The sequence below is a fragment of the Osmia lignaria genome, chromosome 13, assembly GCF_051020975.1.
Source record: "Osmia lignaria lignaria isolate PbOS001 chromosome 13, iyOsmLign1, whole genome shotgun sequence".
Lineage (NCBI taxonomy): Eukaryota > Metazoa > Arthropoda > Insecta > Hymenoptera > Megachilidae > Osmia > Osmia lignaria.
In genome coordinates this window covers 5,360,308-5,387,337 of record NC_135044.1, presented here as the reverse complement: position 1 = coordinate 5,387,337, position 27,030 = coordinate 5,360,308, and the positions used below count along the sequence as shown (strand labels likewise).

General features: G+C 40.8%; 2 protein-coding genes across 5 annotated transcripts in view; one reads left to right on the top strand and one right to left on the bottom strand.

Annotated features, from left to right (window-relative positions):
• Positions 1 to 27,030, top strand: part of LOC117602503 (breast cancer anti-estrogen resistance protein 3 homolog) — a 103,837-nt gene that overhangs the window by 51,165 nt on the left and 25,642 nt on the right. For 2 of the 3 annotated variants that reach the window (XM_034320625.2, XM_034320630.2), the window contains exon 3: positions 1,461 to 1,529. The exons of the other annotated variant lie outside the window; for it this stretch is intronic. In XM_034320625.2, the coding sequence (XP_034176516.2) occupies positions 1,461 to 1,529 (69 nt within the window). The remainder of the gene's footprint in view (positions 1 to 1,460; positions 1,530 to 27,030) is intronic. 3 annotated transcript variants of the gene reach the window in all.
• Positions 1,518 to 25,593, bottom strand: LOC117602511 (uncharacterized). Of its 2 annotated transcripts, XM_034320652.2 has the most exons (5): positions 25,425 to 25,593; positions 6,362 to 6,669; positions 5,882 to 6,093; positions 2,503 to 2,846; positions 1,518 to 2,384 (listed from the first exon to the last, which is right to left on the bottom strand). In XM_034320652.2, the coding sequence occupies exons 2-5, from the start codon at positions 6,666 to 6,668 to the stop codon at positions 2,252 to 2,254; spliced, it is 996 nt and encodes a 331-aa protein (XP_034176543.2). In that variant the 5' UTR covers position 6,669; positions 25,425 to 25,593; the 3' UTR covers positions 1,518 to 2,251. The 2 variants fall into 2 exon arrangements, with proteins under 2 accessions (XP_034176543.2, XP_034176542.2); XM_034320651.2 differs by lacking the exon at positions 25,425 to 25,593 and having other exon boundaries at positions 6,362 to 6,730.

The following is a 27,030-nucleotide window of genomic DNA, read 5'->3' as shown; positions in this document are numbered from 1 at the left end:
GTTAATTTTAATAAATTGATCCTTTGAAATAACCTGTACACACGAATCGCGACGAAAGAGTTAATTACGCACGGTTCGCGTAAAAAAAAGATTGATGCTTCGATTCCTTCGTAGAATCGGTTAGCTGGCATTCGTGTTGTGTGCTCTCCGAACCCGTCTGATTAATGAATCAAGTTTAACCTTAATTAAGGTAAAACGCCATTTAGCCGGTTACCGAATAAATGTTCTAATAATTTATTTCAAACCCAAAGAACCTTTTTTCTCTAATTAAGTTAATTATTCTTTTCTTTCTTCCTTTTGGTAAATGGCGCTCGTTTGTCGTAAAACTTATTGCTGAATTAATTAATGAGAATACTTTCGTTTATGTATACCAAAATCTTGCGTTTTTATTAAAAACTTCGTCTAGAAGTGATTAAACGATTTGTGTCGTGTGTTAAACAAAAGAAAATTATGATTCTGTTTAAAGATCGAAAGCAAATTAGATTCTCTAATTTATGTGCTTTGTTATAGTCGAATAGAAGTTACAGGTTCGATAACCGATATATCCTTCGTGTTTTACACTTAATTACACGTATATACAACAGGGCAGTAAAGATCAACTTGTCTGTCTCTACACTCTATAGAAATTTATATGTTCTCTTGTTTATCTTCCTTTCGTTAAACACCCAGTTAGTATTCTTAAATCGTACGACAAGCTACATTCAATTACGTCTGTTTTCTTTCCATTGAGAAAAATAAACGTCTCGTAAGAGAAATCGAATTCTATGTATGTTTCGTTTTCACCTTCTCGAAGGAACAGAAAAAGGTTGAATGGTATCTGAGAAAGCTGAACAATTAAAATCACGTCTGTATAATTATATAGTGAACACAGTGTCTGTTTCAATTACTTACTTATGGATAGAGAAAGCAAATGAACAATGAACACGGAAGAAATTTCAAAAGAAATTATTTTTCATTCACACTCCAGCCTGATACTCGATATTAGGCTTCCATTTTCGTAGTTACAAATATTTCGATCGAATTCATGGTAACCCCATCGTACAGCGATCTAAATGCCCGAGGAGAAATTATAACCTCATTAGCATAAATAATTCGATGCAGCCGTACACGAACGTGTATGTAATTGCATCTGCAATGCAAATATTAGACAATAGAATTACCAATGCTGTTAAATTACACGCTTACGTAGATACGCTATCACGATACAAATTATAATATATACATACATATGTACATACACGTGTTGGAAGATAGAAAAAAGTCGTAACACTATGAAATTCACTAAGAGGAACGAAATTATTAAGCACCCTTCTAAATTAGGCCTAAGATACAATCATTATACATTTTGCAATTTCTCAAAATATTATCCTATGATCCTTTGTTCCTTTAAAAAAGAAAAAAGAAAAAAATACTCCACATTCTATAGATTAAAACATATTCTTCTTTTTGCGTTCAATTAGGCATGTTGGACTTGGACCAGCCAGGAGAGACGAAGGAAATTTCGCTGAGGAACGAATCGAGTACACAGGGTGAGTGATCTCCTTAAAAAGGTTAATTTTCGAGCGATAGCACGTTCGCGTGTACAGCTACTTGTTTAATCGACGAAAGATTTGTGCGAACAACATTTCAACTCCGCCGCGTTCCTTTTTCGATGAACGTTCAGCGAGTCTCGGGTTAGGAGTCGAAAAAATCATTGGAAATCATCGAAGATTTTCAGAAATCTCAACCTCGTTGGTTACTTGAAATTTGGTGAGTTTCGTACCGTTCGAAAATTGTCGAACGCTTTCAGAACTCTAAATATCTCATCGATCGCGGATGCCGAAATTATTTATTTAACACGTTTACCGTCACGCGTTTATTTTGCATATTTTCACATTATTTCGTTATGCTTATTATCCGTAATTCTGAAACGAGAAATACTCGATGGATTCGTATGGAAAATCGCCGATATTGTTGACGGGGCAGTGAACGTGTCAATAAAAACAAATCAATTCGCGGTACGTCGTATAGTTTCATTATCTGATTCTAATTGGATAGAATGAATGTGAAAGGGATAAAGAAGGAAGGAAGAAAGGGAAGGAGGGTAGCCCTCCGATTATATCAAAGTCGATTGAGGGTTCGTCGTCGGAGCTTTGACTGGCTCCGTTGTATCCGCAATGAAATTCTCTCGGAACTGTCGCGAAAAGAGAGATTGGAAATACCATCTCCGTTATTTGCTCAAAGAATCCTTCCTTCGATTCGTTTGACGATCTTACATCAAGCTGCACAAGGTGATACCGTTTTCTAATACCGACTGCAAAGCGGTCGTCGTTTCCATGCAGAAACCCACATCCTCGTACATCGTCCAGATTCTTTGTTGTTGCACGCGACTTTCGCTCTGAGATCTGAAATTGACGATTACCTCCGCATAAAGCCAGCCTTTGTTACTGATCGATATTCACGCGACCCGTCGATTAGAACATTTGCAAAAGTATTCATCCTTATTTACACTTTGAAACTCACCTCGGAGGCATGGCTCGTGGACGTTGCAGCGTTCTAACTTGCTCCCTCGATGCTTGTTGGTTCGAGATGCTGCTGCTGTCTCTGAGAACCTGTCCCTGATGATAATGATGATGATAGTGACCGCTGGCGGATCTCTCGTTATTCTGAGACAGCGACAACTGCGCTAGATACTCTCTGAGCTCGGGTTGACTGGCGAGTAAGTCGCGACGCGTTTGACCGCTCGGCGCCGAAGGTGTCGTCGTCGTTGTCGTGGAATCCGACCACGGCGGGGGTGGTGTGTGAGATCGTGATATCATGGCGTATTTGTGGCACAGATACTCTTCGTAGGTCGGTGGCAAACCGGACTGAAACAGCAAATTGTCGTGTTTTCTTCTGAAAGATTCTCGCGTCGCATTTCCAACGGATCCGTTTCTCAAAGATCAAACTGGGGGAGGTTCGCAGAGAGAAACCGAGAAAATTAACTCGTTAATAATAAGGTATAACGGGAAGAGGAGAGAGTCTCTTAATTATATCGTTTTGTATAATTGGCAGAAACTGGCTGCCGTGAGAGTTGGGTAATATCGAGACAAAGATGGAAATTGTGTCGAACAGTAGGAACGCAAAGCCGAAAAAGCTTTGTTTAAGCTTTCAATTTAAAAGGGGGGAGAGAGAGAGATAGAGACACTTTTGATTGCTATTCAGTCCTGATTGCCCCCGTTTGGAAGCAGCCAGAGTTCCGTGGGAAATATTGTTTAATCTCGCTTTGGGAATTTGATCGCTTTTCCCAGGGCATAGTAACATTCACAAGGGACTGCAGAGAGTTTCACCAGTAACGAAGGAACATTTATCAAATACAAACTATGCTCCGGTACGTGGGAACTAATTTGTCTAATCTTTGTCGTCGATTTTCTATTTATATCAGAAGGTCATCAGATAGAGATTTTTCGGACGAGATCAATCACAAAAAGTTCTTCCAACCTTTTTCCCCTTCAACAATCATCCCAAATTTTTGTCATATCCAAAAAGGACCATTAAACATATTCAAACTTTCAATTCCTCCGTTAGCACAATATTTAATTCCAAATTTCAGCCCGTACAACCATTCGAATTCTGTATATTTCATCGCTGTACCCGTAACCCAAGCACGATGTACGGTTGCGTTGAATGTAAATTTCTAATGCCCTAGAAACGAGCAGATTTTGATACTAGATATCCTGCGTTAGATCCTGCAATATAGAGACGATGAATTTATAGCACGAAACTCAATAGCATTATCCTAATATCAAACCGATATTGTGAAATGAACCGTCAGCCTGCAGAAATGCATTTACGTTTTACCTTTTGAACGAATCAATTAACAGATACTTTGCGCTTGATGGGTTTAATTAAACAACGGCAATTTGTTCATTACCTTCGTCGGAATTCCGAACAAATTTTTCCTTTGATCGTACAACCATCGGGCGGGGCGGTTTTTATCGAATCAGAGCGAAACAGAATTATTTTATTCAACGAAATCTCCACGGATCGGCTTTGTATTTCGATACATTAGACTGTAATTGTTATACCGGGATTCGGTGCACGGGATTAATTGTTAGCTACATAGAAAATATGCAGGATTCATGCAAGTATTTTTGATAAAGAGTAAACTAAACGTTGAAATTTAGCTGCGAGGTCGAAACAAAAATTCAAAGTAGCTTTATTCAAAAACAATTTTTCTCTATCCTTTTTTTTTTTAATATAGAATTTGATATGTATATTTTGTTTAAAATAATTATTAATTAAATTACATAGACAGGTGAATGATGAAAGATTATTCGGTAATCAAAGAAGCAAATAAGAATCATAGATATCTGTTGTCTAGTAAAGAAAATCTAACGATACGAGAGTTCGTTTGAAAACTTCTCTATTTTCACTTTCTACGCAAACGCCTGGAAAAAAAAATCAAATTAAAATGCTTGTTCCGGCTGGAGGGAGGCCGAAGTGGAGCTTTTCCTAGCAAACCAACCGTAAAATTCGTTTCCAAGAGTAAAAGGAAACTTTTGTTCGTCGCTTTCGCGCGGTCTCGTTAAAAATTATAGAGAGAACATCGAGTTGGACGAAGGCGAAAAGTATCTGGCAGCTTTTTCGCTTCGCTGGAACCGGGCCACGCTTGAAAGCGAATCACGGGATAATGTTTCCGAAACTCGATTTTCCTTCATATTTCGACTTTGCATCGAGGAAAATCTCGCATACCTTGAGAAAATATTATCTTTCTCGCCAGCTATCATAAGAGGAAGCGAAGTTTGAAATTAAAATAGGTGCAGAACTAACTGGAAATCATAAAGAATACCAACTATCGAATAATCGAATAACCCAATAACCCAATATTTGTGTATCATTTACACGAAACCCTTCTGCGAAACCTAATTCGTATGAAAAATAGAAAATTAAAGGTGTGCGTACTCGTCGAACTTTCGAGGAACAACATCCTGTTCGTTGTGCCAATTGGAAAGTTGTCGAGCCGAAGAGAGGAACGGGAAATCCCGTGTGGAATCGAGCCGATAAAACAGCGGGATAAAAAAAATGGGGTGGTAGTAAAAAGTTGAAAGTGTCTTGGCGTCGTTACCAGGAGTTTCGAGTGGCTCGACACCGGGGTTGACGGTGTTTTTCGTAAGGGTGGCCGCGACGTGGTACGAAAATTTATGTGCCGTTCGGTGCCCAACAACTGAAACGACCATCCACCAACAGAAAATGGATCTGGACTTTAGTAGCAACTTGAAGAATTTCGTTGTTGTTTACCGTACTCATCCGTTTCCCTTTTTGCGGTGTTACGAAACTTTCTTCTCCTCCCCCGTTCCATTAGCTATTTCGTACAGAAACGTGCTCGATTTCAATTCGTTTAATTCCTTTCTATCGAAAAAATGCTCGTTCCACACAACAGTGCATCCGATAGATTTTTGTTATTTCTTTTCTGTGTTTTAAAACACGACCCGTGACCGGTGATTCGGTCGAAAGCTAGAATCGATTACTCGTGAAACGGCGAGAGTCGAGAGCATGCGACAAAATTTTACCAATTATCGCTTCGTTTTCCGGTATAACGAATTTAATAATTACTCGTGTACGCGCAGTGAATTGGGAAGCTCCAGAACCAACCTGTCCAATGAAACGGAAAATTTTATCCCAAGGTGTCATTGTGCGAACAATTTTCTTTTTCACTTTCCGTTTAATATAATAATGTAAATTTAATTTAACACTTTGATTATCATATTTTTCAATTGAAGTTTATTATATTATTAAATTACCGGTCTCGCTGGTTGACAGTATTAACAGAGAATTTATTTAACTGGATTCCCCTGTTGCGCGCTGATTACGTTTTCGTTAGAAATCCATTTCCGATGATTGATTAATGTTAATCGCTTACCTGCCACGTTTTCGAGATCGCAACATCGTAGGTGGGCGGCGGTGATACCATAGAAGGAATGGCGTAAACGGGTTGCGATCTACTTTGCGCGTTTAATTGACTATTTCCGGTTTCGTTGGCCCTCGCGTTCGGCGTGTCTGGAATAGTGGCGTACAACGCCTCCGGTATAGCATTTTCACGAATTCCACCACCGAGTATGCTCGAACCAGAATCTACAAATAACAATATAAATCATAATCACTGTTAACTTCAAAAAAAAAAAAAGAAAAGAACCATGATAATTATGAAATATAACAATTTTAAAGAAATGATGCATTTTTGAAGAAACTTAAGAAACATCTAGAGGCATCTTCTGTACCGAATCTGTGTTCGCGATTCAGTTGTCGCACGTTTGGAAACGCAAACGTGTGCGACATCCGAGGTTCGAAGTGTTTGACGAAAAGTTTTCTTGTCGCAAAGCCAAGATGTTGATGTACCAACCTATATAAGTATAATGCGACTCCGCTCTGTCGGCGCTTCTGGTTCTCCTCGAGTGATTCGATCGTTTCTCGCGTTTGCTGCTTTTGATCGCCGGCCTCGCTTGTTCGGCGACCGAGCTGCTGCTTCCTGTTTCGGAACTTCTGCTCTTGGAGCGAGCCTCGTCTTGCTGTTTCTTGGCCGACCGCCCGTCCGACTTGCTGCCGCCCTTCGACTTTGGCATGCTGAACGTTATCTTTCTCGCGGCCATCCGACCATCTTGGTCTACGAACACCCCGCAGCCGCATACCGTCGTGTGGTCGTTAGGCATTCTGTAAACGATCACCATCGATTTCGTATTATTTATCAGGGCCGTTGATCGCGTTCGTGGGAAGAGGGAAAAAAATTGTAACGACCGTTTGTCGAGCTCGTCGGAACGAACAATTTACGTCGTTTAATCGAACGAAAATAACACAGCCGAGTCTCGAATGTAGTTCTAAATGGATTACCGTGAAATTAGCCGTGTCCGTTAGAGGCGATGGATGAATCGGTTGCGAACGGGACAGAGTTCCGTGCTAAACGGGCATTTCCCCCCTCGAAACGGCAACGTTCAACGAATACCCTGACATCGACACTCCGGCCCGGTAATGTCACACGATAATCCGGCGGAATAATGCGACGCGTTTCGTGCAATTGCGTTATCCGACCAACGAAATCTGGGACCATTAATAACAAGCCCATAATGGCACCTGATTCGACTCACTTCTACACGTTTGCCTCCGAGTTCCAACTGTTCCAACGATTAAACCTTTACAGCATTCCGCAAGTTGCTGTCCATATTTCAGCTATTTACATCAATATAGGTAATTGCTAAACAATAACCAATAGAGGTACCTTCAGACAAAAATTGTGATATACATTTCGTGTTTTATCGACTCTTACTATCTGTATTCTATATAAAATCAGCTGAAAATTTGAAAGGAACGAGAAGACACTGTGGTTGAGATTCTCAAACGAAGTAATAAATCGATAATCGTTCAGGAACGATGGACAGGAGGGGTAGACCGTCCATCTTGTTCGATTAATTATTCGATTCCCCTCGAAAGGCTGGTCCCTTTTTCATCGCGGCGAGGAAGCCTGATGTCAAAGCAGTCGCTTTGATCCGAGATTTAAAGGCGTGATTTACCGGAATCCGGGGAACCAGTAGATTTCTTTCGTTTCTCTCCCTTTGTCAGCGTTACCTCGTTGGAACAATAGCTTTGATTCTTTTACAACGCTCCAGACCTCATCCATGTTTCGTTAATTTATCATGGAACAGATTTTTTCTCCCGTGTCGAAGCTTTATCGTGATTTATCGCGATAGTTTGATGCGATCTGTCGCCTTAGCGCGTCAAGTTTGATTTTCATCAAAATCTAGGTGAAATTTATAAATGAATTTAGAAAACAGTAGTGTTTACCATAGCGGAATCGTATCGTGTAGTATTCGACAAAGTGAAAGCGTTCCAGAGAAAGGTAATTTTCTTTGAAACTTCGTTTTCTTATCTTCGACGAATTCGATTGGTTATCTTTCTCACGTTAGAAAGCGTTTTGCTCGAAACCCGTGACATCGAGCACGGTGATGGAACAATTGAATTTTCCTATCGTCGATTTCAAAGGAACACATAGCTCCTTGTATCAGATTTTCCATCCCCTTCAGGATTAGCCTATATCCGTTGTCTCGATCTTTTCAACCCTTGTTCCTTAGCCCATTTTCACGGAGAAATCGAATTCCGAACCTTCCATTTCTTCATTGGTCACTTAGATTTAAGGTACATTATATTCTTCTTATTTTTATTAAGGGTGAAATAATATTTTCAATTTTTTATGGATTTTATAAAAAATAACTGATTCTTGGTTAAATAAACAAACAAAGGGGATGTTAAAAAGAGTCCATGAAATTGCTTCAAATTTCCCAAAGGAGATGTGTGAGATTCGTTTCTGAAAATACAAAACGATTTCGAAATCCTCGTTTTCAATAACGCCATCCTGCGACGCTGTTTGCATTTCGATGAATACAAAAGAACTTTGAACGATTAATTCGAATTAACTCGCCGGAGAAACGGATAAACAGAAGATCGATGAAATTAATTTTCCAACAGGCAGCTCGATGCTTTCCGGTATAATATCGCTTCGTTTCGAAGCAGAGACGCGAGAGATCGCAGCAGGAAAATTAAATTAAACGACCGTGCAGCGAAATGAGCTTCGGGTAAGCTTGTTCAGCTTCCACGGCGAAGTTCGGTGAAAATCGCCGTCATTATTCGTTCCCGGACGAACCCATACCCCTGGCTAACTTCCGGTCGCCCGTAAACTACCAGACTCCGCGTCTATGTCATCCTCGTCGACTTTGACTAAACGGCAACGATCCGTCAGCGAAGCTCAACCTCTCTCCCCTATTGCTTTTACCATTTTTATTTGTCCGTCGGCTACTTCCGTTGGAAAAACAACGACCAAGTTGTTTGTGTTCGAGATTAAATCGAATCTCTGGTGTTTGGTCGGGAAGAAGTCGTTTCGAATGAAGAATTCTTAGCTGTTATTCGTTTATCCGATAAACGACTTGAACTTTTCCTTTCTTTTTGGGGGGAAAAAGAAGAAATGATGGCGTAGACATTGAGCATCGTGAAAATGATCGTGGAAATATAGATTTTCATTGAAACGCGAAGGACAATTAGTAGATGTTGAAGAGGAATCTAGCGATGACGAGCCAGGAGTCGTTCGATCCGAATAGAGGCTGGGTTATTTCACTGGCTGAGATTTTGCATAAGTTAATTGGCAACGGGATTATACTGGCTGGCGCTGAATTTACCCGAAGAAAGGGGAGCGCGACGAGGACATCGATATTAGAGATTTTAAACCGATCGATCAGGAGTGGAAAATGAAATGAAAAAGGGATTATGAAGACAGCGATTCGATCGTGTCCCCTGGAACGATATATCGGAAACTGGAACTTGAATATCGAAGAGGAGTTCTTCAGAATAATAAAAAAAAAAAAACAATTCCGATATCCAATGTAAAAACATTAATACGTACAGTGTTATGAAAAGAGGTACAATTACGAAATTAATGAAAAACGTTATTCTGCTATAACAAACAATTATTTTATATTTTTTATAATTGTAACAATTAACTGAGTAATTATGAGTAATTGTACATAAAAAGTTACAATGGAAATTGAATTGCTCAGATTCTATAGAAACAAGTACGAAATTCAGTAGAACGAGTCAGCGTATGGTCAGACAAAGAATTCCATATCTAATAATATAAAAATAATGACCCAGTTCGCTGTCAGAATCGGAGAAAGAATGAATCTTAACAGCACGTGCGTGGCTCAAAGTCGAAGTCTGCTTCTTCATAAAAGAAAAAAAAATTAATAATCTACTCAAGTGTCGCACAGGGAAGCGAGAGAATTATTCCAAGGAAAATCGAACCATTCATTCTACGCCTCCTTATTCTTCTAAATTAAAACCTTCTCATTTTTACCATTCGTCAAGACAAATTCTCCCTATTAATCAAGAGTTCAGCTAACAAACAGGGTTGCTTTAAATCAAGTTTAATTAAAGAACGCCTATCCAAGAGCTATTAAAATTTCTTTCTCGACGTGTTACAAACCTCGAAATCCGCTTCATCGTCGTCTCGTTATCAGTATATGGAAATCCATGGAAAAAAAAGGAGAAAAATTGGGGCATCGGTTTGTACCGATGCATTCGTGTTTCCCACGCTTTGTTACCTGCTTTTCATTATGGATCCAGATTACACAGCCGAAAGAATAATGCATCGAAGCGATACGCCATCGGTAATTGGTGAACCACGATCGAGGTTTGAAAAATTAGGTCGAACGAGCACGATGTTTTTTTTTATTAGGCGATATCGGTACGATGATGAAGGATTAACCAGACAGAGGGTAGATATAAAAGCACAAGGGCGGAGAGGAATTATTTTGGAGAAATTAGAATGATTTGGCTGGAAGAGATAATTACGATTGCTCTATACTTACATCTTTCAATTTGATACACGGAAGATAATGAAAAATACCAAAAATTTGTAATTGATATATGGGCTATTTAATAGATAATACTAATTACGAATCGTTGCACGATAACGAGCGGTATCGCGATGATTACGCAAACGCAACCCATTTCAATTTCGTTCAGCAACGAGGCAGAAGCAATATCGTCGTCGTTCCGACGGAATAAGAAGTTATTACAGCTCGTCGAGATATCACGCTTTATGGGGAGCGCGATATGCATCTCGATTACTCGACAGTGCTTCTAATGAAACTCGAATTAAGTGGATTTCGAAGGGAAACTAAGCGTCTCTTCCTATTTCCTGTTATCGCTGTTTCTCCTGGCAATTCATTGAAAATTTGACGAAAGACAGATTCAAAGATAAATCTTGAATTTATTAAATTGATAACTTCCCCTTTTTGTTTGTTATTACCTTATAGTAGGTTGCGGTACGTATTCATTTCGTGCATGGAAACGAGAACACGTTCAATATGAATGATTCTCCAAGCCCAGGAGCAGCACATATTTGAAATTAAAATTATGTAAAATAATCATCGAATCAGATTAATCTGTGCGAGTGAAAATTTTCCAATCTCGACTTCCCACTATAATTATCCGTCCATGAAATTTCTGTAACTTTGCAAATTAATGCGTTACCATGGTTCGAGAATAAAACGATGCTGCGATCCGGTTTAGAGGTACGCGCGAATGGAAATGTGATACTACTTTGGTTAAAGGATCAGGATTAATCTGTGGAGAGTCCTGAACTCGGGGTCCCGGGATTTTCTTTGGCAAATCCTGTGGTGGATGACTGAATTAATTATAGCCGAGTAAGGAGAGATAGCTGACTATTAATTAAGTCGACCGATTATGTTATCAAGACACGCGCCGTCCAGTTAAATTAACAATATCAAGACCAAACAAGCGTTGGCAATTTTTCTCATTCGTTTCGTTTTGAAAAAGAAAAATTACCAAAAGATACCGATACCGATATAGAAATATTAATCGAACGTTCTTTGCTTATTTTTTATGAAATGACAGTACAATTTGAAAATATCGAACAACTTTTTGCATATACAAGGAAGAGAAGATCGTGAGGTAACTTTGATCGAGGAAAGGTCAAAGAAAAAAAAGTTTGTTAATAACACCTAAGTTCCAACGGGTTTAAACATTTGCAAGTCGAGCGTAATTTTCGCGTAAACTTTGCTCCACGATAGCCTCGTATCAATTAATAAATCCCTTCTCGCGTTGTTTATGTTATCGAAAGATTCACAGCCCTCGGGCGAACACGCGAGTCGGCAATAATAGTTGACAGTGATAAGAAATTCAATTACATAGTTGACCGTGGAAAAGCACGCTCCCTCCGGGCTGTGTGTGTGCTAGCCGGTATTTGCTGAGGAACCGTAGCGACGTTGACCGAGCAATTATCAGAGAGAAAGCCGTGATCATCGAAGGAAGAATTTCGTCGGAACCGATCGACAATTTCTACTTCCCACTGTGCACCGTGCAAACATCGATTAATCAACGACAGAATAGCTGTCAAGGAAATAAATGAAAGGTGTCCGGTGTAGATTCTTGGAAAATTAAAGCGTTTCGAGCAACGCTATTTATCAAAAGTGTTATGAAATTTTGAAATTTCCTCGATCGAAAATATCAATCAAAGATGATGTATAAGACTTTGATGTACAATCTTTTCATTCCAACAACAACAGCAAATATTTTTCTTTCTGCTTCCTTGGAAATTCGGAAAAAGACGAAACCTATCACAGAACATTTCAACAGATTTTATTAACAAGTTTTATCAGGTTAGCGGATCCGTCCCGTAGTAGGTGGATACATAACTCGAGGAGCAAGCACACAACTCCTCGAGAGGGGGTGTATGGGTGCTGTTAGAGGACGAGAAAAGGGAGAAACGCAAGGTAGGAGGGTGAGGGGCAGGTAGATCCGGGTCACGCCGGGCCAGGAAGCAGTGACACCAAATCCAACCCGGTCACCCTTCGCCAACTGGGTCACCTTTCACCCTTATTCCCTTCCTTTACCCGCGATTTCCCGTTACCGATAGCCTCAACCCGGAAGAATATGAAATTCTTACATTTTTTTCCTTTTCCTATCTACATTACATCAAAATGTGATACCAGCAGCTACCTATTTCCATGATACGCCATGGTACGAGTTTCTCATTTATAGTACACGCGTGGAGGGATTCATCGATGTTTGAGGGTGAATTTTATAAACGTACGTGGGAAAGTACAAATATAACGTTGGACAAATGTAAATATAATAAATATAACGAGTAAACGCTTGACGATATATAAACATATAGCGTTTTCATGGATGATATTTTACGATTTATTACTATGATTTTGCAACAGATGTTGCTGTCTATATGAAAATTCACCGCGATCGTGTTTCCCAAGTAAATGAAATTTATGAAGAGAAAACTGGTCGTTAGTGTAATTAAACGTTACCCCGCGTTATTTCCTTGTTTGAATACGGTACATTTATTTAATTCTTTTCTTTTTTTTATCGCAATACGAATGGCCATATACAGACCGATTTGATTGTTCATTTAATGCTTGAATTTTAACGTTAAACTAAATATTCCTGAGCTGAAATTTTTACAAAGATTTATTTCGAAGTATCTGAATTCAAGCTGGATTTGCTAGCGTTCGAAGCAAGAGAAGAATTTCACACGCTTAAGCCGAAGCTTTTTGCGCCGCGTAAATGGATAAAGATCGAGGACGGCCACGTCGTTTGCGATTCCTTGGGAAATGGAATGTGATCCACAAAGAAAAGGGGAGTGGCTAGTGCGGTCGTTGAAAGCTCTATCCAAAGAAAATACGGAGGATACAAAGGCTGTTCCTGTTGACCATCGGTTCGGTGAGAAAATATCCTTCCACTGGAAGTGGTGCTCACTCCGCGAGGTAAACGATGAACCGGTGAAATTTCCTGATTGTCTTGCGACTTAACCGTAACTTGGTATCCTTTGAACGATCCGGAACTTTTGAAACTTTCTACGCGTCTACATTGACATTTTGCCGTCAAGCGAAGATATTAGCTTTCAGACAGGTTGAAAATTAATGCTTTCAGATCGGTAAAAAATTGCGAATTAGTAAAAGTTTGTTTTCTTCGACCTCGATCATTGATGACACCCTGGGTGCGTTAGAAAATACGAATATCTTGAAATCGAAGATACAGAGGCGTCTTTCGCGGCGGCTAATCAAAAGAGATCATGCCGGATTAAGAATATTGAATGATGAGAAGAGATAAAGGGGAGGGAAGAAGATGAAGAAGGGTATATACCCAGAAGGATGGGCCGTTCCAACGGATCGGGGTCACGTTCTTTTTCTGCGTTCACCTGAATAGGAGAATTACAGGGTCTCGCAGACTCGTGTCCCTATACATAACGAGGCTTCCCGCGAGAAAGAGAAAAGAAATAACATTTAACAGGACATGGCGTAAAAAAAAAGGAGAGATTCTCATTATTCGACAGCATCGATCGCAGGAAATTTCAAGCGATAACTGGACCTGAATGACAAATCGTCACTCGACAGGCGATGAAAAAAAGCGTTCGTGATTAATGCAAATGAGCAGTCCGTGAGAGACGGCTTTTCGAAGCCTTTAAAAAGGCTTCATGTTTTTCCTTTTTTTTTTCCCCCTCGTATGGACATTCATTGTTTCACGTATGTTACGTACAATTTTCGCCCGCAACTGTTGGAAGAACTTTTCTGAATTAATTGCAAAAAAAGATGGAAGCTTTTTGCAACTGACGCGTTGAAATGGGAATTTTGCAAAAGTTCCCGCTCCGCCGGAAGGAATATCTGTCGAATTATTTGCGAACGTAACAAATTATTAATATGTTGAATTAATACAATAGAATCTGCCGGAAAATTATACCGTGGAATAGGAAATTTGCCAAACCGTTCGCGAAAAGTTGGAAACTCACGAGAGCCAGTTCGTAAAATAGAATACCAGCCAAATTATGATTATGATCATTTTCGAAGCCAAGAACTTGTCGCAATAAAAATGACGATGATTAACAAGCATCGGTGTGTTTTCTGCTTGGTCGAATCGGTTGAATGAATCGAACCTTGAGCTTCATTCAAGACCACGTTCTCCGTTATTGTCTGGGTTCAATTCTATGCCAGCTTTATTCTAAAATCCCGCGATGTTTCTCGGACTCGTGCTTCCAACGAACCGTTAACACGAACAAAAAATCGAAAAGAAAGGGAATAAAGTGGAAAAATCAAAGATACGAGAGGGGAATCATTGAAATCGAGATAACTCGATTGCAAATAACCAACAAAACGACGAATTGGTCAATTTGTCGAGTTCGAAACTCGATCAGAAATTATTTAGTTCGCATGTGCAACTCCGTTATAAGGGAATTGCGGGCAAACGAAATTGCGGTCGGCTGTTGTTTCCAACTATGAACGATGTCCCCGCAATATTCGCGTAAGTGGTCTTAAATGATGCAGAAACATGAAAAGTCGGGATTAAATAAAAATTCGTCTCGAGGTGGAACTTGTTAATCGATTAAGAATATTAATTATTCGATGCTCGATTAACGCGTCAGGAAACAATAAAGTATAAATTGAATTGTAAATAATCGTCGATGAACATTGTGCTCTTGTCACTTCGCTCGTTTAAACAGAACGCTCTGAAAGAGCAACAATTTGTGTCACCGACGAGAATTCTCACAATGCGACGTTCGTGAATGACTTGGGCAAATCAAACGTTCTCAATCAACCAGGCAACACGATGATACACTAGATGGTAGAGTATCCACGTTAAAAACGTGCCTTCGCTGTTCAGCCCGCAGCAACGGCTTAATTTCGACCGTTTCGTAACGAGCAAACGAAAGCTCCGCTCTTTACTTTTCATTTGGAGAGCCGCTTAGGGCGTTTGCCGACTGAAGAAGAATAATCCTCCGATGAAAAGGGAGGAAAAAGAACGGAGAGTACAGATCCTCTGTAGGCGGGTGAACGCCCACGAATACGACTTGGTTCCACGAATGTGACAGAATTAACTCCAAGAAGGATTAGTAGTTGGTCTCATCAGGATCGAGCAATCTCGTGATCATTAAGGATTACTCTTGCTGACAGTTTAATACCGGACACCGATATTCTTCGGTTCAACGTTGCCAACCTGTGCGAAGAAGTTGAGGAAATGAAAGCCGTTCGCTAACCTTCTCGCTCCAGGAAATCGATTTGATATTTTTCAAACACCGGCAACCTGCGATCCGACGGCGAGGATTAAACTTACGTAGGCGTGAAACATCGATAAAAAGCGCGTATCAGCTTCAGAGTGTTTTGTAGCGAGTTGCTTTACGCGGAGGACAAGACTACTCAAGGTGTACGCTCGGCCAAGTAGTATAGGTCAGTGTATGACCGCACAGAGTAAAGGAGGAACGATAGCAGTAGAATAGAAACAGTATCTGGTCAGACAAGTAGTATATGACTGTTGGATGGTCAGACGAGTAGAATATGACTTTTGGGTGATCAGACAAGTAATAATTAGTGAAATAATGTCTGTGGACGGTACGGCGAGTGATACGAATCCATTTTTAATCAGACAAGACTTGTTCAGCAGTCTACTTGTCCCAAAAAGGATAAATCAGCGTATTGCTTATCCAGTCTCGTAAAGAGTTGAAAGAGAAGAAAACGTTTCAAGGTGAAATCACTTATTTTCTATGGAAGTATGCATCAGGAATATAAGGAAAAAGGAATGATGTACTCGGGGCTCGTTATGGCAGTTCAAAGAACGTGCGACAATGGATGGAGTGTCGTCCACAGAGAATAATGCCTTTCAATTGTAAAATCAAGGAATCGAACAGATTGTAAGGGCAGCCTTCAAGGGAGATTGGTTATGCAAGCGCCAGTCAATTATGCTAGCGTCGATATACAATGGCTCCTGTTTCTTTGGCCGGTTCGATTACAGGATCGAGCTTAAACACTGTTTAATATTCATTCAGGCGGTTCGTTTAAACGAAATCGCTTTAGAACGCAGTCCAAAGGGAACGTGCATTAATTACAGGCGTTGAAAGAACGCCAAAGAAGCTTTTGATTGGTTTAACTAGACGGCACAAAAGAAACACAGCGCACAGAGTTGTGTACATCGAGAAAATCCAAGGACGGTAAATTGAAAAATAAAAGGAAGCAAAAGCATGTTAGAAGAACCGAAAGCAGTAGCATGCTATAATTTTGAAAATCATCGAACCGCGTAACTTCAGTTTCCACTTGGATCACTGCCGCGTTCAGTTTCTACGCGATTGTTTCGCCCTTTTTCACCGGAAACAAAAATCCGACGACCACAGTCTCTAAACCACGATCCCCACCTTTGATACCAGCCTGTCGATACGTCGATGTGTGGATTTTTTGGCCCGCGATGGATAAACCACGAAGGAAATGGAGACAGGAAATAATCGAGACGTAAAATCTCAAATATCCTCGCTTTTTCACTGATTTTCATTGAATTCTCCGTTGGTGAATTTTGGTAAATTTCATTTCTAACGCTTACCACCTGTCTGGCTAAAGCCACCGATCGATTCCGAAACTGTTCTAATTAAGTCGACAACAGAGTTGATTTTACAAATTCGACGATATTATCGTCCCAGAAGAGTGTAACGCAAAAATCAACGGAAAATTCAAATTTTCCTTCGTTTCACGCTGTTTTCGTATTCCGTTCATACTGTCGGTCGATTCTACTTTCCAGGTTAGACACGATCGTAATCTCGTCGCGAAAGGCTCCTATTAGCTCTGTCTGCGTACATTTCATCAGATTCTACATGTCAGATTTACTCCGGTTTCCTCAATTTCTGCAGATGCACTCCGATTAGCGTCTGATTTATCGTACTTCCATTCTACTATCCTGAAAACGCGCGGCGCCATTCTGTTCGACCCTGTTATTCTTCATCGACATGTTCTCCAATGTGTTATTGTTAGATTTTCCAAGAAGCACAGTTGCAATTTGCGCCAGTTTGACATTGAACTTTTCCATCTGGTAATTATTAAGTTGTTTAAAGGCAGCGAAGAAAGCGTATAATAGAATATCGCTGCAGGAAAATAAGAAGAACGGGGCAATATCAATATCGAGGCGAACAACGGTGCATCATAATAGAGAAAAGCCAATAACCCTCGTTCTTTCCGAGTGACCTACATCCGCGTCGACCTCGCGGCGTCGATACAACGCACAATCTAAACGAGTACCTACTCAACCAACCGTCGAATGCTTGGCTGCATTTTTCGAATTCCTTTCGTATTATGCCCTCGCCGAAGATTCTCATTGATCGACGACCCCGCGAGCGGAAATGATCCTTCGCCGTTTCCATTCGTGAACACCGTCGACCACTTCGCTCGTTTTCCTTCGTTTCACTTCCGTACCCCGAACAAGTTGCATTGTTTCTTCAAGATATCCAAGTAAAAAGTACCGCGTGAATTTTCTTCTTGACATTGAAATTTTTATTTTCATAGATACGATTCAATTTCCCTTCAACTTAGATAGAATAGATTTTCTCTTCGCCGTGAACTCGTGACTCATCAATTCAGCTGCTTAGCATTACTAGTAGAAGTTAAAGCTAGAAAAGTGAGTTGAGAACTAAGGTGAAATATCTTTAGGATTTCATGTATTATGAAAGTTTCGTCCTTGTTGGATTTAATCCGATAAAACTACCTATGCAACTTTTAATCACGATTGAATATTACACAGGATTATGTGAAACTAGTTTTCTCCTAGGGTCGGTATTCAGGCAAGTAGTACAAGTCGATGAATATCGGGACAGTGAAATATAATTAAAAAAGCAGGCAAGTAGAATATAAATCTATTTATACAAATGATCATGTGGGGGCTTAGTTCGAGTCTGAATCACCTTATACCACGAATTTCCTTTCACCCCTGTATTCGTGATCAAAGCGTTAAGGACCGTCTCTAATTATAACCTCAGCTACAAGCCTGCCTCGAATCTGGCGTCTGGGTAGCTGAGGAACTACTCGCTGTTTCAAGCACTCGTTAACTCTAACTTAATATTTCATCGTCATCCTTCTCGATATTCAATTGAAAGCCTTCCTACGAGCCCGTGTCCCTCTCATTAGAGGCACACCCACGGCTAACCCCGTACTCTAACGATCTCTCCTTTTCTCCTCTCGTTCAGTTCGTTTCAGCTCGTACGCGGTCAATTCGAAAAATATCTTGACGGTCGATATCGTCGACTGGTCGAACGTTTCCGCGAGGAATTCGCATGATAATGGAGCCGGGAACCGCAGAGGCGATTCGGGGCTAGGAAAAAGCAACCAGCTGGAACGGTCGCGAACAACGATAACGCGCGCGACGACCAAAGAGGCCGACGAGCCGATGCACCGAGCGGAGGAAATGACGAGAGAGCGGCGGAAACCAGAAATTCGGTCCGCTGGCAGCGAACCGGGCGCAGGTGGGTGGCTGACGGAAGGTCGACCCGGGGGTTCGAAAACCGGGTCATAGCCAGGTCACTGAGCCACCCTTCCATCGAGCCCGTCGCCTCGACGACAAATAAAACGGGACCGTTCTCCGCCTGATCGTTCGACGATTAATTATAAATATCGTCGATCGACTCCCGCGAACCTGACGATTTGATGAAATCGATAAAATCGCGAGATTTGGAAATTTATCTTGAAATGTGATTATTTTATTGAAAAATTTGTAAAATTGTGCATCGTCGAGAAATCTCCGTGATGAAAGAGGAATTAACGAAAGGGACGAAGGAGCCTCTCGACCTCAAGACTTTCGTCTATCAATTAAGGACAGCGTGAAAAATGGAAACGATGTCTTCTAATTTGATCGTTGCGAGATAACGAACGTACTTCGATATTCGTCGCCGTGGAGGCAAATAGAGCAACGAGGAGAACTCTGAAAGGGTGAGTTCGAAATTGCGAATCGACCGATTCGTAGACAGGACGATTAAAAGGGGAGGGAAATCAGCAGTGATTACAATACGACCACTTTGACAATTATCAATTTCTCGATAGTCCACGTTCGTAAACTCGTTCTCAATTTCGCTGTATAATTTATTATTTCCCGGCGTTGAATTACGTTGTCTCGCGTACCTGGGTTCTTTGAAAGCGCCAAGACCTTGCACTTTTAACGAGCTCGCAAACTTTCGACGCCGCGACTTAACGAATTTTGCGCGAAGAAATATTTGCTATTAACCGATTAAGGGACGAGCTCCGTTTAACTCTAATCTCCAACGAACTGGAACCAAAATTCATGGGAAAAGTTAAATAATTACATTTTCCAAGGAAAGGGATTTCAAATGGGGCTGCAAATTCGATTAATTGAACAAAAAATTCTAATCACAGTCAAGCCAATCAACGTGGTAATGAAACAAAAACGCTTTATTAACTCTCCGACAGACGCATCCCCTGCTCGATCGAGAAAAACGACTTCAACCCTTCTCGCTTAACGCTCGTGTAACTTTTGAAATGCGGAACGTTTCTGAAACGCTTCTATTTACAGCGAAATTCAGACGCGTTGGTTGTAGAAAACGAACTAGCTGTGCTTTTCACGAGATGCAAGCTGGTTTGGATGCTTTCCTTTCAACCATCACACGCGAGCCTGTGTGCGTCCGCCTATACGCGTGCCGGCAAAGAGGGAACGGGTTGGATGCACCTATTTAGAGAAAAGCGTATGTTAAAAACGCGGAGAAAATCGATCCGGGTATGTGTAACAGCTCGAAGAAAAAAAACAGACTTCGAGAAATATTTTCATTTCACGTTTTACACGAATTCGCGCCGTTATTCGAGGCGATTCCCAAGGCGGAAAATTGAATCGAAATTTACCGAATAAATTGACTATAAAAATAGTTGAACATCGAAGAAACCTAATCGTTTCACCGAGAATTTTCATTTTCATTTAGAACGTTCGCGAGTTATCGGTAAATTTAATAACATTCACGGCGCGATGGCCATAATTCAAATGGAAAGGGTTAAATTTTCGGTGGATAGGGTAGCTGGAATTTACCGAGGCATCCTTGTAAACAGTTTACCCGAAGAAGGGACGACCGCAAGCTCGGTTAGTTGCACGTTTCGTAGAAAATAACCGAGACCCTGAATTGTAAATGTCCCGCGTAACAGGACAAGGGTAGAATATATAGCATGATCGATACACTACGAGCCTGTCTCTTCGCGATATTTTGAATAATTGTTTAATTAAAAAATGATTTCGAACAAGAAAAGGAGGAAGCAGCAGTTGTTAAAAGTATCTAAGTTAGCTGAAAGTTGGAAGATTGTTCGTGAACTATGATCGTTAAAAAGTTTATACTCATGGAGGCGATGAAGTTGTCATCTTCATTGTGCCCACGCGCTTTTGTTTCAGCTCCTATACACTACGAACATGTCAGTTTTTTTAGATAAAATTTATTAAAAAGACGAAATTTATTAATGGTAAGGTGCAACATTTACGTCTTTGTATTGGTTGAGTTTAAGGGTAGTTTCGCGGTAATCGGTGTCTCCATAATCTCTATGGTGTATTTTCCAAGCTTTCTACATGAGATTTATTCAGAAGAACTCGCGTTCTCTCCTCTGTTATTTCTCTCGACTCCTTTCTCTTTCCCTCTCTTTTTCTCTGAATGCATGAAACGTGGGGTAATTAGTAGCTACCAACCGAGCCACTTCATCCCACGACCTACTTTTCCCTTCCGAAAAGATAAATAAATAAGAGCTTCCCGCCTTCTTCCTCTGCTTCCCTCTTCTTCTTTTTTTTCCTCGAGTAACTGGGACAAGAAGGGTAATCGATCTATCGACCGAGAGAACGTCGAGCAGAATGATATAATAATTAAGCAGGATTCTGAGAAAATTGTGAGTGTACCAAGTGAAATAATTTTTCAAACGCGAACGCAAGTTGGAAAAGAAATTCTCTCTCCGGCACTTTGATGTCGGCACTTGGTCGCGCACTCCGCGGAATGTCTGTTACAGTTTTTTATTCTTATTTACCAATTTTAAAAAGAGGAATAGATCCTCCTTTTTAGAGACTGTTCAAACTGGAAAACACTGTCTGGGTGAAAATCGCAGAACAAACAAACAAACGAAATGGAAACGGAAGAAACGTGAGACACGAACGGCAAAGCAAATGAGCGAGGGAAAGAAAAGGGGGGATAGAATAAATAATTAAGCGGCCCCGCTTTAATATTCAGAACAGAATGACGGAAGTGCGGAAGAGCGAAGCCGAGGCTCTAAGATATTGTCCACGTAGATGCATTAATTAAAATTCCACCCAGTCACCCGCGACCCATCCCACCGCCGCGCCACCGAGACAAACTGTGCAAATTTCGAACCGTTCCAACCCATCTACCCCCAACTACCAAGAATTCCCGTCCAATTCTCTTAAAAGGAATTCCACTGCTTTATGAGTCTTCCTTCTGTCTTATTATCTTCGTCCTTGTCTCATAATATACAATAATAACGGAATACGCGAGCCGACAGATGCAAATTTTCCTTCGTTTAATCGTAAACAAAGATACTTGGAAATATTTCCAGGATTTATTAGAAATCGTAAAAATTGATAAACTTAGTGTAAAATTGTTAACCGTATAGTTTACAATAGTTGAATTTATATATAGAAACATGTGAGCGAGTTGAATCGCTGGAAGGGGTTGAAAGTTGTCGAAGAAAATTCCTCGTTACATTTATCGTTCAAGTTTCAGGTTCGTTCGCGCGATAACGCAAAGTGTTTCCTCTCTTTGCTTTTCCATCCGGAAAATTGCTATTGACAGGGAATTTTGAATCGCGACTCGCGTCACTGAACAGCGACGCGTAAATCATCGCGAGCAGGGATCAAATCGAACTGGAACTTCTCTTTTCCTTTCTTCGATACGCGATCTACGGTTAAATTAAAAATCGTGCTAAATCCTGGTATTAACCCCTTCCTTCAAGCAGATAATAGTAAGTTCAACCTTTTCCAATCTTACAAAACGTGTACAAGGATATTAACATAAAATTAAATGCATAATTTTTTTATGAAAAACTTTCATATATTGAAGGAATAATTTTGAAGAGAACAGTGTTTAGAAAATTATAATAATATGGAATACAAAATTGGATTAAAATTCGGGCCTCTCCATGGTCCGCCATCCGAAGGTTAAATAAATTTCCTGGCAATTTATTCGGAATAGGGAGGTTGATTCTGATCCAGCCAAACGACTTTGCAGTTTGAAATTTCTCGTGGTCGATGAGAAACGGTTGTCTTTACAAGGTATACACCAGGGAAGATTTTAGGAACGGTACGATTCGAGGAAATGAAAGCTGACAGTTCGATGAAGTTCAAATGGGAATTAATGCATCGGTGTTCCGTGGTAATGGCAGGTGACACGGTTATGTCAGCGAAGATGAAGCTTAATAGTTGCTCTGTACCCGTCTCGTTTATGTCGCATCTATACCCACGTGTTTTCATTTATCCAAGGATCGTTTGTACAACACCGGCGATTTCAGGAATTCGCTCTGTTATTATTCTCATAGAGCCTTGTGGTTTGCGCGAGTTACGCTGAGGAGTTTCGAGAATCCTTCTCGTCAGACAAATTGTCTCGAAGACAACGAACGTAGGAGAGGAGAGAGATAGGGTTAATTGAGACGAAATCGAATGGTCGAGGAGCCGAGTCGAAACTGTCGGGTTGGCTGGTGAAATTTTCATCGGTTCGAAGTCACGTTAGTCGTTGGAAATTTAATTATCAGAGCCGAGCTGGGAAAGTTACATCGGTAAGGAAACTGTTCGCCGTGTGGCCTACTTCGATGCACGTGTCAAAGTAAATGCAACCCTTTCGACTGCTTGTCCAATTAGCCGGCCTTTTTAGCCGGCGTTTGATTAAGCAGTAAATTGCTTTCAAGCAAAATTAGAAGATGAATATTAGATGAAAAAAAAAGAGAGGTGTGGGTGGAAAATATGAAGGATGATTTTTTGGAGAAATTTTTCAAACATCTGTGATATAAATGACGTCAAATAATGCAATGACACAATTAGTATCATTTTGATTCGAAAGAACATGAAGGATGGGAATTGATATTAAATCGAGAACAATTTCAATTTCGAACTACAAGTTTGCCAGAGGCTTGCAGCTGTATCGTGTCGAGGGCTTTTTTTAATAATCAATCGAGAGTTTCGATGGGGAGTTCATTTCTTCAGCTTTGTGCTGGAAACAATTCACGGTTATTAATTTTCAGCTTCTATCTCGCGACGATCAGTGGACCTCGTTGAAACGGGAGAAACATACTTATTAACATTTTCTCTGTTTAAAACACTGAGGTAGCAAAGCGAAAGGTTAAATTCGATAATTAACCCATTACACTATTAAATCTAGCGCGACAATCAACTGATTAATTAATAAAAAGCAATATTTATTACATCCACTCGACGTATGATCAAATACTACTTTAAAACTCTGTGGCGTAATTCTGAAAGAAAACAAGCGAAACGTAGTTAAGGGTTGAAGGTAGGAGTTGCTCTTTTCAAGCAATCATCCCTGCTACCTTCGTTTCTCGTACGAAACGACGAGCTCGTAGAGCAACGTGATTAATTACGATATCGTTTTTTTACTCTCGCGGTCCCTTGGCTCGATTGCCACTTTACTTTTTACCCGCGGCTCCCAAACCGAGCACGTTCTTCTACCCTTCGACTGTTTCTCTAATCAATAGATCGAATTTCATTCGTTATGAACACCAATTCGCACCTTTTTATCGATAATCCACCCCCTCGTGTCATTAACGCTTCTGATTACGTCTGAAAATTAATTATTGCGAACATTCGTAAACTAACGATGTTTGAGAGGCGTTGCACTCGTGGAAAAGCGACGAAATAAAAGAATATCTGCCCGACACCCGGTACGTTTTCAGCCAATAACGAAACGTTAGAAGCAACGGTGAGTGAGGTACGACTTCTGCGAGCCACTTCAGAAGCTTTTCAACGACGGTTTTCGTCGGAAACAGCGAGACTGGCTGCTTTCGAAGGACGTCGAGTGGTGGTGGAGGAGGAGGAGAAGGAGGGGGAGGAAAAGAGGCTTCTGAAGCGGGAAATATGTCGTCTGGCTACGAGAAAAGTTTGTTTCTGACGAGTGAGAGGAACGAGAGATCCGTTCTAGCTCGATACTAGCCAGACTCATTGTTCTCTGTTGGCGAAGTTCGTACCGTCGTCGATCCTTCTCCTTCCAACCCCCTTCGCGCGCCATCGAATCGCGCGATATTAATTCGAAATTCGCGTATCCGCCATGACAGATGGTGGCTGCTTTTGGATATTTTTTTAGCGCCGTTGCGCCCTTCAAAACCGCCTGTATAAGTAAAAGCTTCGATACGGCAGAGCAGCTTTTCGACCCCCTCAAGGCTCCAAATCGACACTATCCGCCATGGGAGAGTTATATAAAGTGGCGGGAACGCGATGGCGATTTCCTGGATGAATCTAACGTGATTTAATGAAAAATGAAACCGAGATAAACTGATAAATTATCGGTACCGAACGTACGTGTATAAATATTTTCCATGAAATGGAAATCGTTTCAAAAGCAATTATTTTTTCTGTATCTGTCAATTGATCGTAACTAAAATTGCACGAGCTTTGTTATGCAACGTCAGCCGTCACTACTGATTAAAATGGCTAAAGAACTTTGGAACTGACAGGCAGACTGTTAATAATTGCAGGAGAAAATCGTTCGCGTTAATTGTTCTGTTGCGCGAGGATTGGTAATCGACACTTCGATCGAACTCGTACGAACTCGATCAAAGTATCGGCGACAGGTAATTTTCAGTTACTCTCGATACGAGACAAGGTTCGTCGACACTGTTAGAATGACTATTATTTATACAAGTAAATATATTATTATTAACAGAGATCTAAAGAAAAAGATACCAATGCAGTTTCTTTTATTTCACTTTATCGTTAAATAAAATTTCTGTATAGTCTAAAGAGTACATTAGTCGTTAGCAAACGGGAAAAAAGAGAAAGAATAGAAAGAATATTATTAAAATAGATCGTTGCACTGGCACGAGCACGCGGCGTTCACTTGTCAAAGGAATCGGGTAAACCGTTTAAGTGTCTACCTTGCGATCGTAGCAGAACTCTCCGAACCGGAACATGAAACGCGTGCGATCCACTCTATTCCTCTTCCTCTCCCCTCTGTGAACGTGTGTCCTCCCTATCGTTGACGAAACGTACGTGTCGAGCTTGAGGTCGCACGTGAACACCACGCCCGAGTGGCGCGACTGAACTCGTCTGAACCGTGTCGGAGCTTGACTCCGCCGAGGCTTTCGGACCGGCGCTCTTCCACCCTCGACGGGGGTAGCGTTGAAAGAGAGGGGCAGCGGTTGGGCTGATAGAAGGGTTAGATAGAGTGGGAGAAAGCGTTTGGAGTATAAGAGAGTGGGGGTAACGTGGGAGGAGTTGAAAAGAGAGGGGACAGAGGGGTGTTACAGTGAGAATGAAACTAGATGGTGATAGTGTGAACGAATGAAGGGGTGAAAGGGTGTTGCAAAGGGGAGTAGGATCGCGAAGAATGAAGAAAGTGAGGAGGAACGTGGTGGTGTAGCAGGGTTCAAAGTGAGGAGAAGCGAATCGGATTGAACAGAAAAACAAGATTGAAATTAGAATTCAATTTACTAGTATGGATACATGATCAGACCAATAGTACAGAAGTACTTGTGTAATCAAGCAATTATATAGCTGGGGAGCAGTCAGACGCGTGGTGTACTGCTACCAGGTAGTCAGGCAAGTAGTATAGAAGCACTGTACAGTCAGGCAAGTAGTATAGAAATCGAATAAAGTAATGCAAGGGTGGTAAATAGTGAAGGCGGGTAATATGAGGGTGGAATATGGTCAGACACTTAATATTAACTCGGTATGCCTCCTATTTGTTCTAAAATAAGTAGTACATCCTCGAATGCATCAGACATACATTTATATCTAATTAGATAACTTTTTTCGTGAACTGTTGACATCATTAAATATTATATGCAATATAACAAACGCATACTACCCTGTTTCAATTAAAAATATTGCTTTCTAGAATGCTTTATTTTATCTTTCGAGGACCATTTCGATATTACAACGAAATCGATACCGAACTAATATAATTTGAGAGGAAATTTTATTAGCAGTACAGAACTAAACTTATATCGAATTAACAAAAATTCAAAGTATTATATTACCCAGAAACTTCAAAAACGAATCATATTTAAAAAGAAAGAAGAAATCTCTTTACAATGAGAATTTCGAAGCGCTGCACACAATAGAGTTCCAAGGAGACTTCCGTGTTTCTTACTTATTCTCTAGGCTTATGTCTACAGCCCGAAGGAACGGAGCGGTACGCTTAAGCGGTTGCTAATTGATTAAAGTTCTCGCGGTGCTTGGTTCGCGTGAATTTTTAATGAGAACCAAGGCTGAACGAGCCCCAGCCAGCTTGGGAGTAGCACGATCGGCTTTCAAGATGATACTTTGAAGCCTGCTAGACTAGAGCTAGGCGAAGAGGAAGGTGCGAAGAGTACTCGAGCCTCTTTGTCCGCGATGAATGCTTCCCTCCTCGAACAGGTAGCTCGCGCTCGCGCGAATTTCCTATCGATTACGCGACAAAATTTTCACCCGACAGATGGTCGCAAAATCAAAGAGAAAAAGAAGGAAACATAGATTAGGAACTGAAGGAAGGATGCGGAA